The 19,154-nt window shown below is 41.8% G+C and overlaps 1 protein-coding gene across 1 annotated transcript; it reads right to left on the bottom strand.

Annotated features, from left to right (window-relative positions):
- Positions 1 to 457: 457 nt before the first annotated feature.
- On the bottom strand, positions 458 to 17,336 carry muc2.1 (mucin 2.1). Its single transcript, XM_054732994.2, has 44 exons — positions 17,207 to 17,336; positions 16,837 to 17,092; positions 16,637 to 16,751; positions 16,074 to 16,164; positions 15,861 to 15,994; positions 15,565 to 15,781; positions 14,617 to 14,742; positions 14,426 to 14,540; positions 14,188 to 14,338; positions 13,989 to 14,102; positions 13,842 to 13,911; positions 13,608 to 13,745; positions 13,354 to 13,518; positions 13,181 to 13,275; positions 12,692 to 12,818; positions 12,337 to 12,592; positions 12,200 to 12,252; positions 12,014 to 12,114; positions 11,747 to 11,898; positions 11,520 to 11,658; positions 11,040 to 11,150; positions 10,773 to 10,952; positions 10,381 to 10,620; positions 10,117 to 10,273; positions 9,689 to 9,817; positions 4,954 to 9,597; positions 4,676 to 4,851; positions 4,335 to 4,509; positions 3,983 to 4,230; positions 3,630 to 3,813; positions 3,343 to 3,553; positions 3,081 to 3,256; positions 2,916 to 2,985; positions 2,670 to 2,770; positions 2,556 to 2,587; positions 2,290 to 2,467; positions 2,100 to 2,204; positions 1,967 to 2,007; positions 1,722 to 1,844; positions 1,542 to 1,640; positions 1,216 to 1,344; positions 1,090 to 1,129; positions 892 to 1,015; positions 458 to 788 (listed from the first exon to the last, which is right to left on the bottom strand). The coding sequence occupies exons 1-44, from the start codon at positions 17,280 to 17,282 to the stop codon at positions 578 to 580; spliced, it is 10,575 nt and encodes a 3,524-aa protein (XP_054588969.1). The 5' UTR covers positions 17,283 to 17,336; the 3' UTR covers positions 458 to 577.
- Positions 17,337 to 19,154: the final 1,818 nt, after the last annotated feature.

Here is a 19,154-nt window from a genome sequence, read left to right as displayed (position 1 = left end):
ACTTTTCTCTGATAAGCCTAAATCAGTTGTTGATGGTTTTTTCTCCACAAAGAACACAAGCCTGGAAAAGTTCTGCCACTTTGTGGAGTTGCTAATGCCAATGGTTAGCTTCTACTAGCTGAGGTGTTTTCTGCTGTTTCCAGGATGATTAAACAACAACAGCCTTCCTTGTTGCGAGCCAAGATGGGCGAGTCCATGAATGTTAAGTGACAGTGTGACGTAGATCTGTCAGACTTTTCTAATCCTGGAGTTTCACAGTCTATTTTCTATCAGAAGCTAATGCAGGAGATCGGTGTAGGAGACTATTTTCATGTTCAGCCGATTATACTCTGGAATTAGATTTAAAAAAATGGTTTTCCAGTGTTCCACATCTTTAAACAATATCAACCACTTTTAATTAAGTAATGTTTGCTTGGGTGCACCAAACCTTTGAGTAAATCATGACAAGAAATAGGACTGAATTGCATCTCTTTATTTGATCAGTTGATGAATACTTCATTTCAATGACAATTACCACATTAGATTACAAGATTATAAGAAACACTTTCAGCATCCGTTAATGAGCAGAAGAATTACATCACACCAAAGCCAAGCTTCGTTTTCTCCGTGTATGTTGTGCACCAGGAATGGTGCACTCTGTGTTTCCACAGCCACACTCCTCCACATGCATGTAGGTGTGGGGGACTGTTTCTCCATTCAGGCACATCAGATCAACGGTGCGATTGCTGAAACGTGCCTCCTTACAGCAGGAGCAGGAATGCTGCATCGCAGCTGCTGCTTCAGAGTACCTGAAAAAAGCAAAATAAATGATTAAGAATCTACATCAGCTGCACCTCAAAAGCTTTTCTGTCTCTCAAAACGTGTATAAAGCACATGTCACAGTGTCCTTACTTGGTGAAAGTGTTGCATGATCCTTCACAGAATGGCATATCCACCTCCTGCTCAGACTGACAGCCCTGATGTGTAATACGTGTTTTCATGGTCATTACCTTGCAGGCCCTCTCCTTCTCCACACCTTTGGAAAAAATACTTCTATTTAGCTCATCTTCATGTTTGAGCTGCAAGTTAAAATGAAGGTATCGTACTCACAGATTCTACAGCAGCCGTTTGCTGCTGTCTGAATTGTATTCTAGAAAGAGAAATACACATGAAATCTGTTTTACCTTTAATACACATGCTATTAATTCAAATTCACAGGTTAAAAGTGAAACTTACAGGCTGACAGTTGCTCTCATGGAATGGTGGGCAAACAACGTGTGAACTAAAGGTGGAAAACGTTTCACCACTTTTAACACAGGTGTAATGCTCACACCTATTGTGAGGCGGTGACCATGTTTCTCCTTCCTGGAGGTCACACACGCACGCACACACACACACACACACACACACACACACACACACACACACACACACACACACACACACACACACACACACACACACACACACACACACACACACACACACACAAGAATGAAAACACCAAGGTGTTTAAGAATGTTTAATATTACGTTATTGAGTCAAAAAAATCTCCTACTTACATTCAAGAGCTGTTTGGTACCATTTACATTCAGCACACACTGTCTCTGCTCACACTTCCCGCAGCATTCATCAAGGCTGGTTTCCACATATTCATATCCCTGAGACGGAACGAGAAGTTCCCGTCATCATGTCAAACTCAATCAGACAGGTCGTCTATAAGTCCCTCATGTCTTCCTTACCATGTCACATTTCTCCTCACAATGCTGAAATTCACAAGTTATTTTGAATAGACCCGAATTTTTGTCGACCTCGTTGCTGCAAACACAGTCCTGACATTCGTATGCAGGAACGGAAGAGCCAGGCTGATAAAGAAAGAAGTTTATAGAGTTCACTCTTTTAACAACACAATACAAGACCACATCCACCAGAATGTAAGAAAGGATCATGTTTTATTTATATGTGACAAATGTGTTTCCTTGTTTACCTGGTATTCAACATCCTTGTGAACACAAACCCGTTTAGGATCTAAAAGGTGAAAAATTAGAAACAAGACATATTACTTAAAATAGTTTTTCTTAGTTTGTTTATTTTAAATTCAGTTTGCATAAAAAACTCACCACATGTGTGTTCTGGGCAGCATTTTCCTTCAGGAACACTGACAACTGGTTTGTAACCAGTTGGACAGTTTAGGCTGCTAACTAGACACCTGCTGATCTGGCACTCTGTGGAGAATAATTCATTTCAGACTTCAACAACAAACAAAACTCTATCATGGTTAAAACAACATTGACGATAGATTGATCTTACGGCAAGCAAGAGCAAAGCAGCAGGTGTCATCTGGGTTTGTTTGGTTCACAAGAACAAACCCAGGACCGGTGCAGTTAGCAATGGGTGGTGCTGGGCAAGTTTTAGGCTTGCAAATCACGGTTTTGGTGAGTTCATCACAGATGCAGTCCTGACATTTGTACTCAAATCTCTCGTTGAACTGAAAATTTTAACCACAGTAGGGAGTTTATCTTCTAATCCAAGAAAAAAAAATTATCATTTCAAGCATGATTGAAAATGTGTCTCACCTCACGAGGATTTCCGTCAGGATCAAGACATCCTGTTAGAAAAAAAAAAAAAACCTTTAGATTTTTACACAATTTAGCTCAGCAGCAACTCTTGAGGGCATGCAATCTACTTACCACACTTTTCAACACATATTCTAGACTCTTTGTTGAATAGTTTCATTCCATCAGGACAAAAGCAACCCTCAGTGATGATATTTAAGGATGGTTCATTAGGACTATTAAGGTAAAAAAAATAATAAAATAAAACAGCTCATCGGTGTTGCAATGGCAAAAATATCACATTGTACTGCCACTTATTGTTTTGAAAGAATTTTCCATAAACATATAGTGAAGGTCAGTTTTAGTGCAAATATAACATACTCATCATCACAGGTTGGTTGTTCTGCAGGACCACAAGGCTTGTAGACTCTGTCTGATGGACAATCACCAGCTGTTGATGAAAGAAAGACCATATTTTATCATATTTGACAATCCCATCCATAGTTGGCAGATATAGAACAGCCAAACATTGAGTGATTAGCTTACAGCACAGTTTGGTGTGGTTCCTCCAGTGGATGCAAGCTCCAACCTGAGCACAGGCAGCAGCATATGTCTGCAGACTTGTGCACTCTACTACTGGATTGGAAACATGGCAACTGTCAAAAGCACAGCCTCTGTAAAAGTTCTCTGGAGAAATCAATGGATGGCATTCAGCAAAGACACTGTAAAAGACAAATGCAAGTAAAATGATTATTACTGTGTTTCATTTCTATCTATGAAGCAGCTGAGTGGAAGAAACAATATCTACCTGCTCTTAAGCAGGTCACAGATGGAGTCTGGGTTGCACGGTGTTGGTTCAAGTGGAAGTTCAGGTCTATTTGTGGGTAGTACAGATGGTGGTGGGCAGTTAGGTTGGTAAATGTCATTTGCTGGCCAGTAGTCAGCCATCACAGAGCAACTTTCCACCAGCTGACCACTTGGAAGCTTGCAGTCATCAGTCTGGTTGTTGTTGCAGGTTCCTACAAAAATAGTTAAAAGTTAAAATTGTGCCTCTAAACTAATGTTTTTTTTCGCATATCAGAAAAAGGCTCTTACCACAATGGCCCTGTGTGTTCCTGCCAAAGTGCTGATATGGAAGGAAAACACTGAAGCCAGTCATGCCAAATTTGATGACCACATTTAGGAGAGGGATCTCAAATACTAAGTTAATGCCTGTGCTTATGACTTTAATACCAGGCTCAATATGTGGTAGTTTCACACTTTTCCCATTTTTCAAAACCTAAAAGAAAAAAGAAAACTTAAATAGGAAAATACAGCATGTGATTACACTTTTCAAAATGGTAAATGGCCTGTATTTGAATAATGTAAACAGCAGTAAAATGGTTAACTTTAAGTAACTTAGGCCTTTTTTTAGAAAATGAAAGTCAACATTTGTAATTATACCTCACCTCCAGCTTTGGAGCTCCAATGAGGTTATGATTGATGAGCGTAAGAACTTGCGATCCATAAGCTATGATTATTGATCGTGGACAAGAAACATCTTCAGTGGGATCACAAAAGACGTTGTCAATATAAATCTTCAGCTGATGCCTTGGTGTAATCTCCTCCATCAAAACATAGGTGCAATTTCCTTGATAACTGTAGTATAATCCATCAAATGTTGTGTAATGAGGATCTCCCCAGCCTTCACACTCACCTAAAGCATTTGTGTAAATAAATATATAAGTCAGATGAAAGCTGAAAGCAAATAAAAATGCAAATAAAGCAATAATAAATAAATAAATGTTGAGAAGAACTTACAGTCACATGCATAATGTTGGCAGCAGTAGTACTCATCATACACAAGAACTGGTTTCTTTTCATTGAGACAAGTAATGTTCTGAAGTGGTGGACACTCATATGGAATTATCTCAATTGTGTTGTTTTCAATGCATCTGGCCATGGTACAGTTGCACAAGAAAAACGTCTCATTTTGCTTTAAAACACAAATGAAATATTTCAGAACAAAAGGTCCTAATTTGTAAAAAAATAAAATAAAAAAAGACACACAAGCTAATGTGTGGATTTAAATAAATTTTATGATTTGCATTTGTACTTTTATTGTGTTTAACATACAATGAAATAAGTAATAAAAGTCTTACCACAACATCCCATTCAGGACAAATGGGAATATACGGAGTGGTACTAGGTGGAGTTGTAGGTGGATGTGGGGTTGTTGGACAAGCATCAGTCTTGTTGTGGAGTTCACAAATATCAGAACATGTCATTGTGAGACAAATGCCTAATCCAATGTGGTGCATATGAAAAATGATCTCCCCTAAATACATGAAAAAACACTACGTTCAGAATCAAGAGTGAAAATGACTTTGTTTAAACAAAACAAAAAGATGTTATTTTATGTTGTTTATTTTTTAATTACCTGGACGATAATGCTTGCCATCAACAATACAGAAGCATTCTGTTGTTGATCCTGGTGTGGTTGTTGTTGTCTCTGGGGTCGTAGTGGGTGGGGTAGTTGTAGTAGTTGGCTTTGGGGTTGTAGTGGGTGGAGTTGTATATTTTGTTGTAGTAGTTGGCTCTGGGGTTGTAGTAGGTGGAGTTGTAGTTGTTGGCTTTGGTGTTGTAGTGTGTGGAGTTGTTGTAGTGGTTGTCTCTGGGGTTGTAGTGGGTGGAATTGATGTAGTTGTTGGCTTTGGTGTTGTAGTGGGTGGAGTTGTTGTAGTGGTTGTCTCTGGGGATCTAGTGGGTGGAGTTGTTGTGGTTGTTGGCTTTGGTGTTGTAGTGGGTGGAGTTGTTGTAGTGGTTGTCTCTGGGGTTGTAGTGGGTGGAGTTGTTGTGGTGGTTGTCTCTGGGGTTGTAGTAGGTGGAGTTGTATATTTTGTTGTAGTAGTTGGCTCTGGGGTTGTAGTAGGTGGAGTTGTAGTTGTTGGCTTTGGTGTTGTAGTGTGTGGAGTTGTTGTAGTGGTTGTCTCTGGGGTTGTAGTGGGTGGAGTTGTTGTGGTGGTTGTCTCTGGGGTTGTAGTAGGTGGAGTTGTATATTTTGTTGTAGTGGTTGTCTCTGGGGTTGTAGTGGGTGGAATTGATGTAGTTGTTGGCTTTGGTGTTGTAGTGGGTGGAGTTGTTGTAGTGGTTGTCTCTGGGGTTGTAGTGGGTGGAGTTGTTGTGGTTGTTGGCTTTGGTGTTGTAGTGGGTGGAGTTGTTGTGGTGGTTGTCTCTGGGGTTGTAGTGGGTGGAGCTGTAGTGGATGGCTTTGGTGTTGTAGTGGGTGGAGTTGTATATTTTGTTGTAGTAGTTGGCTCTGGGGTTGTAGTAGGTAGAGTTGTAGTTGTTGGCTTTGGTGTTGTAGTGTGTGGAGTTGTTGTAGTGGTTGGCTCTGGGGTTGTAGTGGGTGGATTTGTTGTGATGGTTGTCTCTGGGGTTGTAGTAGGTGGAGTTGTTGTGGTGGTTGGCTCTGGGGTTGTAGTTGGTGGAGTTGTATATTTTGTTGTGGGTGGAGTTGTTGCAGGGGTTGTCTCTGGGGTTATAGTGGGTGGAATTGATGTAGTGGTTGGCTTTGGTGTTGTAGTGGGTGGAGTTGTTGTAGTGGTTGTCTCTGGGGTTGTAGTGGGTGGAGTTGTTGTAGAGGTTGTCTCTGGGGTTGTAGTAGGTGGAGTTGTTGTGGTGGTTGGCTCTGGGGTTGTAGTTGGTGGAGTTGTATATTTAGTTGTGGTGGTTGGCTCTGGGGTTGTAGTGGGTGGAGTTGTTGTAGTGGTTGTCTCTGGGGTTGTAGTAGGTGGAGTTGTTGTGGTGGTTGGCTCTGGGGTTGTAGTTGGTGGAGTTGTATATTTAGTTGTGGTGGCTGGCTCTGGGGTTGTTGTGGGTGGAGTTGTTGTAGTGGTTGTCTCTGGGGTTGTAGTGGGTGGAATTGATGTAGTGGTTGGCTTTGGTGTTGTTGTGGGTGGAGTTGTTGTGGTGGTTGGCTCTAGGGTTGTAGTTGGTGGAGTTGTTGTAGTGCTAGGCTTTGGTGTTGTAGTGGGTGTTGTTGTTGTGGTGGTTGGCTCAGGGGTTGTTGTGGGTGGAGCTGTTGTAGTGGTTGGTTCTAGGGTTGTAGTTGGTGGAGTTGTTGTGGTGCTTGGTTCTGGGGTTGCTGTGGGTGGAGTTGTATATTTAGTTGTAGTAGTTGGCTCTGGTGTTGTAGTGGGTGGTGTTGTATATTTTGTTGTTGTGGTTGGTTCTGGGGTGGTGGCGGTTGTGGATGGTTCTGGTGTTGTAGAAGGAGGTGGAGTTCCTGGAGTTGTGGGCTCACAGATAACTGGACAACACACTCTGATCATGTAGTCAAAGCACTTCCCTGGACGTTTAGGCTGATCTTCCTTTTTACAGATCAAACCGACACCTATGTCACATGTAACAACTTGTTTGTTTTCTTCTATAAAATCATCAAAGTCCTGTTCTGGTACATCTGCTGACCTACATTCAAGCTCCGAGGGATTGTCACAAATATGTAGACCACTGTTTGTGATGTTTTCATAGGTTTCCCAGTCACTTTTGTCAGTTTTAGGATCATGCACATTATACCAATCTGACCACTCACAAGTTGGAACACAAGGGGTTGTGACTGGAGGTGTAGTAGTGGATTGTGTTGTTGTAGTGGTTGGCTTTGGGGTTGTAGTAGATGGAGTTGTATATTTTGTTGTAGTGGTTGGCTCTAGGGTTGTAGTTGGTGGCGTTGTTGTTGTGGTGGTTGGCTTTGGGGTTGTTGTGGGTGGAGTTGTTGTGGTAGTGGGCTCTGAGGTTGTAGTTGGTGGAGTTGTATATTTAGTTGTGGTGGTTGGCTCAAGGGTTGTAGTTGGTGGAGTTGTATATTTAGTTGTGGTGGTTGGCTTTTGGGTTGTTGTGGGTGGAGCAGTTGTAGTGGTTGGTTCTGGGGTTGTAGAGGGTGGAGTTGTTGTAGTGGTTGGCTCTGGGGTTGTTGTGGGTGGAGTTGTTGTGGTAGTGGGCTCTGAGGTTGTAGTTGGTGGAGTTGTATATTTTGTTGTGGTGGTTGGCTCAAGGGTTGTAGTTGGTGGAGTTGTATATTTAGTTGTGGTGGTTGGCTTTTGGGTTGTTGTGGGTGGAGCAGTTGTAGTGGTTGGTTCTGGGGTTGTAGAGGGTGGAGTTGTTGTAGTGGTTGGCTCTGAGGTTGTAGTTGGTGGAGTTGTATATTTAGTTGTGGTGGTTGGCTCAAGGGTTGTAGTTGGTGGAGTTGTATATTTAGTTGTGGTGGTTGGCTTTTGGGTTGTTGTGGGTGGAGCAGTTGTAGTGGTTGGCTCTGGGGTTGTAGTGGGTGGAGTTGTTGTGGTGGTTGGCTCTGGGGTTGTAGTTGGTGAAGCTGTATATTTAGTTGTGGTGGTTGGCTCTTGGGTTGTTGTGGGTGGAGATGTTGTAGTGGTTGGTTCTGGGGTTGTAGTGGGTGGAGTTGTTGTAGAGGTTGGTTCTGGGGTTGTAGTGGGTGGAGTTATATATTTAGTTGTGGTGCTTGGCTCTTGGGTTGTTGTGAGTGGAGATGTAGTGGTTGGTTCTGGGGTTGTAGTGGGTGGAGTTGTTGTAGTGGATGGTTCTGGAGTTGTAGTGAGTGGAGTTGTTGTAGTGGGTGGAGTTGTTGTGGTTGGTTCTGGGGTTGTAGTGGGTGGAGTTGTTGTGGTGGTTGGTTCTGGGGTTGTTGTGGGTGGAGTTGTTGTGGTGGTTGGTTCTGGGGTTGTAGTGGGTGGAGTTGTATATTTAGTTGTAGTAGTTGGCTCTGGTGTTGTAGTGGGTGGTGTTGTATATTTTGTTGTTGTGGTTGGTTCTGGGGTGGTGGCGGTTGTGGATGGTTCTGGTGTTGTAGAAGGAGGTGGAGTTCCTGGAGTTGTGGGCTCACAGATAACTGGACAACACACTCTGATCATGTAGTCAAAGCACTTCCCTGGACGTTTAGGCTGATCTTCCTTTTTACAGATCAAACCGACACCTATGTCACATGTAACAACTTGTTTGTTTTCTTCTATAAAATCATCAAAGTCCTGTTCTGGTACATCTGCTGACCTACATTCAATCTCCGAGGGATTGTCACAAATATGTAGACCACTGTTTGTGATGTTTTCATAGGTTTCCCAGTCACTTTTGTCAGTTTTAGGATCATGCACATTATACCAATCTGACCACTCACAAGTTGGAACACAAGGGGTTGTGACTGGAGGTGTAGTAGTAGATTGTGTTGTTGTAGTGGTTGGCTTTGGGGTTGTAGTAGGTGGAGTTGTATATTTTGTTGTAGTAGTTGGCTCTGGGGTTGTAGTAGGTGGAGTTGTTGTAGTGGTTGGCTCTGGGGTTGTTGTGGGTGGAGTTGTTGTAGTGGTTGGCTCTGAGGTTGTAGTGGGTGGAGTTGTTGTGGTGGTTGGCTCTGAGGTTGTCGTGGGTGGAGTTGTTGTAGTGGTTGGCTCTGAGGTTGTTGTGGGTGGAGTTGTTGTAGTGGTTGGCTCTGAGGTTGTAGTGGGTGGAGTTGTTGTGGTGGTTGGCTCTGAGGTTGTCGTGGGTGGAGTTGTTGTAGTGGTTGGCTCTGAGGTTGTCGTGGGTGGAGTTGTTGTAGTGGTTGGCTCTGAGGTTGTAGTGGGTGGAGTTGTTGTAGTGGTTGGCTCTGGGGTTGTTGTGGGTGGAGTTGTTGTGGTGGTTGGCTCTGAGGTTGTTGTGGGTGGAGTTGTTGTAGTGGTTGGCTCTGGAGTTGTTGTGGGTGGAGTTGTTGTAGTGGTTGGCTCTGGGGTTGTAGTGGGTGGAGTTGTTGTAGTGGTTGGCTCTGGAGTTGTTGTGGGTGGAGTTGTATATTTTGTTGTGGTTGGCTCTTGTGTAGTAGTTGAAGGTGAAGGTGTGGAGCAGGGTTCACTGCCTTCTATCACAGTTGAATTAATGCAGATTGCGTAGTAGCACATTCCCAAGTTGTCACTGACATTGTAAATAACTTCAAATTCATCATATATTGTCCCATTGTAAACACAATAAGGACATATGTCCACACAGGTTTGGTTTTTTTCATCAAATACAGGTTTATCTTCTGGACAAACAGGATAACATCCTGGAACAAATAAAAATACAGTATAATATTTTTAATGGGCCATTTTTGTAAAAAAAAGAAATGTGAAACAGCATGTTTTAAATTGAGTTACCCTCCAAGTTTGGTATTGGGTTGCTACAAGTTCCATTTGGAAATAAACAAGTCTTGTAGCAAGGTGTGTGGCAAGGGTTGTAGTGCCAGATGCAGTCTTCTGGATTGTTATAGTAATCACAAAATACAGCTGGAAGGAAACAAACAAACAACATGAGTCCTATTTTACATTACATTACAAAAAACTGCCAAACTTACAAAACCATGGCTAGCCAATTTAGACTTCTTTATATGATGATATGGTTTTATGTGGCAATAATATAGGTTATTGACATTGTTTAAATAGAGGTGTTGCATACATCTGTACATCCGTGCTATGAAGGGATATTGTATTTCATAACTAAACTCTCTTTAATACCAGAAAAAAGGTTTAAATAATACTATTAATAATTATTATTTTTTGTTCTAAGAGCAAAAAGGTTTACTTACGACAAATTTCTGGAGTTCTCCATGCAACACAAACATCAGCCTCATTACAAGCTTGAGCATAAGCTGCAACAGCTGAGCAGAAACACTCACAGTCTCCTCCGGTGTCACAGGCACATGAGTCTTTTACACAGTTATCATAAAACGGCTGAGGGTTAACCTTTTTAATCACAAAAACAAAATTTCTGATAGGGACATATCCATGCCTAAGAGTTGAATAAGAAAAGCAACTGAACATTTTTAAAGTCACTTTATCAGCATTCAGACCTTGTGGTGGCAGTCTTTGAATGTATTTCCTGTTATGATGCTGCACTTCAATTTTGCCCAGTGATGTCGTTGGGGAGCTATATCACAAGCATCGGTGCTCTCCTCCACATCTGGGCAAATGCTGGTTACTTTCCAGCTGTTTGCAAACTCTAAATGGTTGTTCACCACTAGCTGACCCTGAGTGGTGAAGTCATTCTGTCCATCGCCATCATAATTTCCACACAGGCCACACACCTCACCCTGCATGAACAAACATGACACAACTTTTATCATATTGTGCATAATATGCTCTAAAATATCTAAATGTGACATGAACACAATGATCACAACACAAACAGGTAAAGTGTATGAAAACTGATTTTTTTATGAGGAGTTGAACCGCTGTGACTTACGCTGTGCTGTGGTTGCAGGAGGATACGAACAGTTGTTTTGCGATCCCACATCACAGCCACACCGATGTTTGATTCTACCACCAGGTACAAGCCAACCCATCGTATTCTGTAGGGAATTTTAGCGCCACTTTCCAGATCATGCTCTTCATAATTACCCTTTGACAGTTTGATTTCGGTTCTCTGTGTTGTAAACGAGATTAATTAATATGTACTGACATGTAACATTTAAGTATACACATTATGCACCACATTCCTATCTGAACTCACCCCTAGCTGAACTCTGACTGTTTTGGAGCACGTTGTGCCCGTGGAGCCACACGGTACATTTTCTGTGATCACTCCAAAGTTGTTCTCAACAGTTTTGTTTCCACACTTATTCTAAAAAGAAAAAAATAAGAGATTATTGTTATAGAACATTTTAAAATAGACATCAAATACATTTCTGGAAAGAGCCATCACCTCGACTTTTATATCTGGTCTTTGGAACATTCTGGGTCGTGGACCTCAACCTTTTGCTGATTTCACAAATTTGCAAATGTATCCAGCTAATAACACCTTTGGAAATTCCTAAGTCAATCTAAGTTTACTATAATTTTATATTGTGGTGTGACACATATTATTAATGACACAAGCCAATAATGACTAACAAATACCCAAAATGTGAATTTAGTGCTCATTGTTGAGTTTATTCTTGATTATTTGGTTTGTGAAAAGGAGTAGGACGTCAGACACAATGGTTTTATTTACCCTGGTGGCAACATAAGCACAGTCGCCTTGAAACCCATAGGTTCGCTCATCAAATGTGTTGTAATGTCCTGTTCCATAGATAACACAAGTTCCTGGGCACTTCTTCTCTGTGCACTTCCATTTTCCACCTTTACAGGTGCTAGATTTGTAAAGGACAATAAATTATTAAGTTGTGTTAAATACTGAAGTAGAGCATGCAGGTTAAAACGTCTTCAAGGCGGCCATACCAAGTGTTGCACTGGTTTGGAATTGTTGCTCCAGGAGCAAAAAAACGTCCATCATGCTGACACGGACAATCGTTCTTCCTCACACAAGAACCTTTGCCATCATCAAGGAGCCCACCGGGACACCGACAACCAGACTCACATTCCGTGGATTCCTGAGAGGGAAAAGGATTTTAATGTGTGAAAACGGAAAGTTGATGTTCCCTTACAAAACTGTGTTCACACTGTGGAAAAGCAGATGCATGGGTTAGGGTTAGCAAAACGACTTACACAGTCACTTTCCAGATTTAAACAAGTCTGATCACACTGCAGTCCAACTTCTCGTGTTCCCATGGAGGAACAGTTAAAAAAGACCTTAGGGGAAGGACACGCTGCAACAACAGAAAAGAAAAACATTAGCAGTGCACACTAAATGTCCCACATGCATTCATTAAGGGAAAGGGGGGATAAACCAACCTGAAGAACGACTTCTCCAAGAATGACAATGAAGCTTTCCGTTGTTGCACACACTAGAAAGTTAAATGAAAGATCCAGAATGAGGCCACTGACTGATTTAATGATGAAAGCACACATAAAATAAGTTCTGAACTCACCAGTGTTCATTTTTGATGTTGATGGACTTTCCTGGTTTAATATAGACCCCGTTATGGTAACAGGAACATTTTGCCATTGGAACGCATGCGCCTTTCTCATTCAAATAGAGACCCTCGGCACAGGCGCAGCCATCCACAGGCACAAACTCAGAGGTGCAGCTCTGCTGCTCTGAGCTCAGAGAACTGCAGGTCAGCTGGCATCTCTGATGACTATATGAGAAGGTCTGCGATGCCGGGCAGCTTTTTATGTATTTATCTATTTTGTGAAGAATATTGAAATAAAAATCAACAACTTCATGACTTGCGAATAAGTGATCAAACTCCAGAAGTAAAAAAATAAAAAAAAACTTCTTACCACACACATTCTCTCTCCAGTCGGTCAGGATCACTCCTTTTGCTGCACAGGCTCGAGCATAGGAGGAGAAAACGGCGCATAAACAGGTCTCACTCTTCTCACAATTACAGCTGGAGTAAGTGCAGCGCTGCATTAAATCAAATCAAATCAAACTTTATTTATAGTACTTAATCATACAATGCATGCAACTCAAAGTGCTTAACAAATTAAAATGGGCCCGCATACCCACATTCCCCCCACCCCCAGAATTTTTAAAATAGTTTGAGAATAAAAGCCCCTTCACAACACTCATCCTCTGTTTCACACACACACACACACACACACACACACACACACACACACACACACACACACACACACACACACACACACACACACACACACACACACCATGAAGAAAACACAATGGACTGCAGGAAACAGCAAACACTTTCAAAAACGTATTGTTTGATTAAATTTAGTGAAAGGTAGAAGAATGCTTTTTTGTACCTTATAGTACATCTCAGGATCCACCACTGAGCGGCATTGTGCAAATGGACTGTGTGGAGTTAGGAGCAAGGCGCACCAGTGTTTGGCGTACCTCTCTGAGTATGAAACAACTCAAATTAGATTGGCTAAATCTGGACTGTCGACATCACTGACTTTAAAAAGTTTAAACGTACCATTTTCTACACTGAGTGAACAGGGATCGTCAAGCCTTTCCTCGGAGTCTGAGCACATTTGATTTGATTTCCAAGAGTTGCAGAACGTTGCTGCAGTTCCCTCAATGATACCCTGAGGAGTCTTCATGTCATCACTCAGGACCATGTTGAAGTTCCCACACAAGCCTGAAGACAGGAAATGATTAATTACTGGAACAAAACGCAACCAGCTGCAGTTGAACTAAGTTTAATGTAATCCTAAAGTGAAACCATACCACGTGTCTTAGCTTTGTAGCTCTTTTCCAGACTGATATAGACTTGCATCAGGGGAACATGTTGGATCTGAATTTGCAACCCAAAAGTTGTCTGAAGCACAATGTAGAAGGATGAAGGACGGAATATGTTGATTTCTCCTGTAATCAAGTACAGATAGAGAATTAAAAAGATAATTTTCCTGTGAACATAACTGGAAGCATGTTTATTTTAAGGGTTCTTATCATCGGACTCACCTGAATAATATGGCAAACTGACAGTCTGCATGCTCTGCTTCACGGTACCATCAGGGCTGAACGTTAAAACCTGGGTAAACACACACAGTCACCAAAATTCAGTAGAAATCAATGTGACTAAAACTACAAGTTTAGTGCTGAACTCACATTGTTTTTGTCATTGTTCAGCAGGATTTTAAGAGACTTCAAACATGTGTCAAACTGTTGATGTGCACATGGCTCCAACTGGGCCAGGATGATGAACTTTGGGTTTGAGCCACCCTGTAGCAAACACAAAATCAGAGCACAGCTATCAATCAGTACAGATGAGCTTGCACTGTATTTTCTACCACTGAATTGCATTCACCTTGCTTTCCACCTTGGCCAAAGTGTAGTAGCAATCTCCATGGAAGATGTAGGTTTTCCCATCAAAGGTGGTGAAATGTGAGCCTCCTTCAACAGCACACATAGCTGGTGTTTCAAGGCTGACACAGTCCCATATCCCTTTAAAGCATGTACTGAGATAAAAAAGGTAGTTCATATAGTTAAAATAGCTCTAAATCCACATTATTTCTATGTTGTGACATTTATGTATTCTGACATACCACTCCTCTCCGTCCTGTCGATAAACCTCTCCAGAATCATAGATTTTGTTGTGCTTGCACTGACATTCAGACTGAGGAACGCATCCTCTCATGGAGATGTCATCAAACACAGTTCCTGAAAAAAATACATGCATAGGTGTCATTTAAATAAAGATTAAGCAGTTTGGGTGTTTTATGTGAAGGAAACCTACCGGGTGGACAGAAACAACCATCGATTTTATGCTCCTCACACATTGAACTTGTGTCCAGATGTGTGCAGGTGTCCATGCAAGAAGAGCCGCTTTCTTCAAACACCATGTTGTAAGGGCACTGTTTAGCTGCAAAGACGAATGACGTAGCTGAGATCATTAAAATGACTGTGTTGCTAATATGAGTTCTTTAGCAGCAGATTTTAGACAATTAAATGTTTTGGGGGGGTTTTGTCTGCATGATTCAGTGGCGTGTCCAGGCCTTTTAAAATGGGGCACTTGTTTCATTCAGGGGTGGCACCAATATTTATGCTTTTTTCTTGGTTTATTACCACAGCCAACAGGAGTGGAGTGGACCTGGGGCTCTTTATACTATTTAGGTCAAAACGAAAACATTCTAAAGGTGTGTGTGTGTGTGTGTGTGTGTGTGTGTGTGTGTGTGTGTGTGTGTGTGTGTGCGATATTTGTTCTCCACATTTGTGGGAGCAGTGAGCTGCAGCCATAGCCGCGCTCGGGAACCTTTTGGTAGTTTAACCCCCCCAGTCCAACCCCTTAATGCTAAGTGTCAAGCGGGGAGGTATTGAGTTCCATTTGGTATGACCCGACCAGGATTTGAACACCGATATCCCATTCCCAGGGTGGACACTCATACCACTAGGCCACTGAGCTGATTTTAATAATGAAAACATTGAAAGGTTCTGTAGACCTGGGGCTAGAAGCCAGCATTAAAAGTGCATGCTGCTCCCTACAGTTTTGGGGTTTATAATCCCAAGCCTTTTGTGGACAATACAAAGTTAATTTTAATGGAACTCAGTGGGATGGCCAATCAGATTCCAAGGGTGGCATGTGCAAACCCCGGGTCACTCCCTGGACAAGCCCCTGGCATGCTTCAAACACCACAACACACTATTTGTTTGCCACACAAAAACTAAACGGACAACAAAACTTTACCACAGAAGTGAGGTTTCCTCCAGTTGGGAGGTTGTCCTCCTGCATGGGAACACTGTCTGGAAAATTCTGACAAGGTGCTGCAGACACAGAAATCGTCGGTGCTGTTGTTACAGCCACACATGTCCATCACACACGCCTGGATGTAAGCTTCAGCATCAATCAGCTGGGTGCACGAACTCCAGGACTCTGAGTGGAACCTTTCTTCACAGATGGTTTCCTGAAAAGAAAACAACCGATGAGAAAAGAGGCAAACTTACTGTTGACCTCAGCAAATTATATAATAAAGAAAGACTCACAAATCCCTTGCAGGAATCCAACACCGTCTCATCCTCGACAGGTTCATCTTCCTCTTCGTAGGGATCCTCGCAGTCTTCATTTGGACGATGGGCTTTGTGGCTGTTACCAAACTCAATAAGACTGATTCTACGACCTGCATTTTTAAAATATAGTGTCACATGCCAGAATCCTGATTAAATAATCCCAGTAAAGCACGCAACCATAGATTATACCATTTAAAATGAACTCATTGAAGACTGGAACACCATTGAAATCTCCACAAAGTCCACATGTACGGTTTGCAAAATCGTTATCAAGTTCCACCTAAAGAAACACAGAAACAGTCTTTAACATAACTTTGACACAGAACATAAGTAAGTAAGTAAAAGTTTATTTATATAGCGCCTTTCACAGATATAAATCACAAAGCGCTGTACAACATGATAAAGATCAGGTCAAATACCTCTAACCAATAAAAACATCACAAAAACAATAGCAGTGATAAACGTAGAAAATTAAATCATGAGTATAAACAAAGTGAAGTTGTGAACCCGAACAAAGCCATCTTTTTGAAACATTTAGGGAGGGAACGCCTGGATGAAAAGGTGAGTTTTTAGATGATTTTTAAAGACCTCTACAGTGTTAGAGAGACGGAGATTTGATAAGATTCTGTTTGTGTCTAAATGGCTTCACAAAACCTACTTTTTACAGATTATTATTCTGTAAGAAACAAATGAGCGACAGACCCATTCAGAAGTCTCATTCACTTCACTTTGTTTTCTGAAACAGTTTTTACCATGACAGCATCTTCGCCATTCCACATGACAGTGAACCCGACTTTAGACTGTAGCTTGATGTAAACTGCATTATTTTCCACCAGCACGCCTCCTTTGTAATATGGCAGGGTGACACTAGAAAAAAAAGTTAGTTTTATTTATTCAAATAGTGAAAAGCCACTGCTGGTTTCAGCTGTGTACATGTTTTTTTCTAACTTACGGCTGATAGTTGACAGTCACCCGATTCTTGCTGAGGTAAAACGAAAGCTCGTTGATGGTAACCAAAACGTAGCTGATGGTGGGATTTCCATCCTTCTCTGTCCTCTTCATGTGGACTGAAAATCCCTGATAGGACTCGTGGCAGTCTGACACCAGGTTGTACTCACACATACCAGGAAACTGAAACACATCTCCGTCAAAGGTCTTGTAGTGCTGCCTTCCCCACGTGCTGCAGATGTTGCTGACATGGTTACGAACTGGAGAAGATTTGTGAAAGTTCAAGTCTCTTAATTCAATTCCTAAACTCAAAAGTGGGAATTATGTGTTTTCAATATGAAAGTGGAAATAAAAATATAAAATCCGATCCTTACCCAGTCTGGCTCTGACCTCAGTTACACTGGCAACCAGTAAAATGAGAAAACACAACCACACAGATCTCCCCCCCATTGTGGCCCTGCTGTGGGATCACCGTGACCAGAGTTGACTTTAGTCACTTGGTTGTCCCTTTTATATTTGGCCTGCACTTTTTTTCCTCACACCCTTTCTCCAAGTGGGATATGAAGTTTTACAGCCAAGACAGAGCAAACATTTGCTGTTTCAATGTCTGACGCCTTTCACAAGTCTCATATAAATTATTCTTATATCATCCTTATCTCTTGATAAAACAACTATATGTATTTTATCTGAGAGACTTTACACATAGAGGAATGGGATGCTATAAAACACCCTTTTAACTGTAAATCCAAAACACCATCATTAGGATTTAAATGAATCATTTTAAGAGGTTTAGCCCAGACCTCAGAGCCAAAAATGAATAAAAAAATAAAATTACCAGCTGCAGTTATGGGTATTTTTTCATGCTAACAACTAACATTATAGTTTTCCTTTTTCTGTCGTAAACCTTTCACCTTGAGTTACCACATATAATATAATATAATATAATATAATATAATATAATATAATATAATATAATATAATATAATATAATATAACATAATATAACATAATATAACATAATATAATAATATAATATAATGCGCGGTGGCACAGTAGTTAGAGCTGTTGCCTTGTAGCAAGAAGGTCCTGGGTTCGCTCCCCGGCCTGGGGTCTTTCTGCATGGAGTTTGCATGTTCTCCCTGTGCTTGCATGGGTTCTCTCCAGCTTCCTCCCACAGTCCAAAAACAGGTTGATTGGCCTGTCCAAATTGTCCTTAGGTGTGTGTGTGTGTGTGTGCATGATTGTTGGTCCTGTGTGTCTCTGTGTTGCCCTGCGATGGACTGGCTCTCTGTCCAGGGTGTACCCCACCTGATTGCCCGTTGACCGCTGGAGATAGGCACCAGCCCCCCCCCCCCCCGCGACCCTGCGTGGTGTAGCATTAGGAAGTTTATAATGGTCTGCCCTTAACAGCTGCCCCTTCACACAGTAACACCGCCAAGGTCGGACGCTTGGTTCAGTATGTTTACATTCCAGGAGAAGAGACAGAAGAACAGAAGAAGAACGTTTTTCATTGATTAATCAAAGTACTTTATTTGTGATAAGCTAATCAAAGCATTTGTCGATCATTAATAATCAGGTGAATGATCTGTGAAATAAAGATGTCATGAGTTATGTGTTTAAATGAATAAACAGGGCTGCACCAGACACACTGATATGCATTACCATGGAAACGCATGATACATTGTTTTCAACCAATCAGAACTTTCGTCTGTGGTAGGGCAGAATCTGGTTTGTTTATGAAAGTAGTCCAATCCGGTTTACTAAGATTCTTAAACAACTGGGAGATATAAAAAGAAGGCAACGCCATTTTAAGTTCAGTTCCACGTGAAGTTCCAGGTTAAGCAGTTACATGTTAATCCATGCTTTCGTTCTTTCTTAAACACAGAAACAGTTTTGTTTACCTGTTTGTAGCTACAGTTTCGCCGACGGCTGCCGGCTTCTTCAGGCTGGCGCTGATGGTGGCGCGTCACTTCCTTCTCCGTTTATCTGCGGGCAGCAGAGGACGTTGTCGCCCTCTACTGCCCGCTCTCCCCTCTCCGACGATGCAGTCCCATGCGTGGTCCAGCGTGTAAACTCCGTCGTCCCTATTCATGGTCCCACATCCACGTCTCCTTATCTCGATTGCTTCCTTGATCCATCTTTTGTATTTTTGTTGTTCGGTGGTTATGATCCGTGTGCTGTCCCAGTCCATTATATGGTTTTCTCTTAAGCAATGATCTGTTACGGCTGACTTTTTTATTGTACTTTCTGCTTCTTCTTTTGCTGCTCTTGTGTGTTTTCGACTTGCCTCTTTCTCGCACTCCTTTCTGTGTTCTATTGTCC

Source organism: Nothobranchius furzeri, chromosome 4 (genome assembly GCF_043380555.1).
Source record: "Nothobranchius furzeri strain GRZ-AD chromosome 4, NfurGRZ-RIMD1, whole genome shotgun sequence".
In the NCBI taxonomy this organism is placed as follows: Eukaryota; Metazoa; Chordata; class Actinopteri; order Cyprinodontiformes; family Nothobranchiidae; genus Nothobranchius; species Nothobranchius furzeri.
Note: the sequence above shows the minus strand (reverse complement) of the source record. Positions and strands in the feature narration are given on the sequence as shown.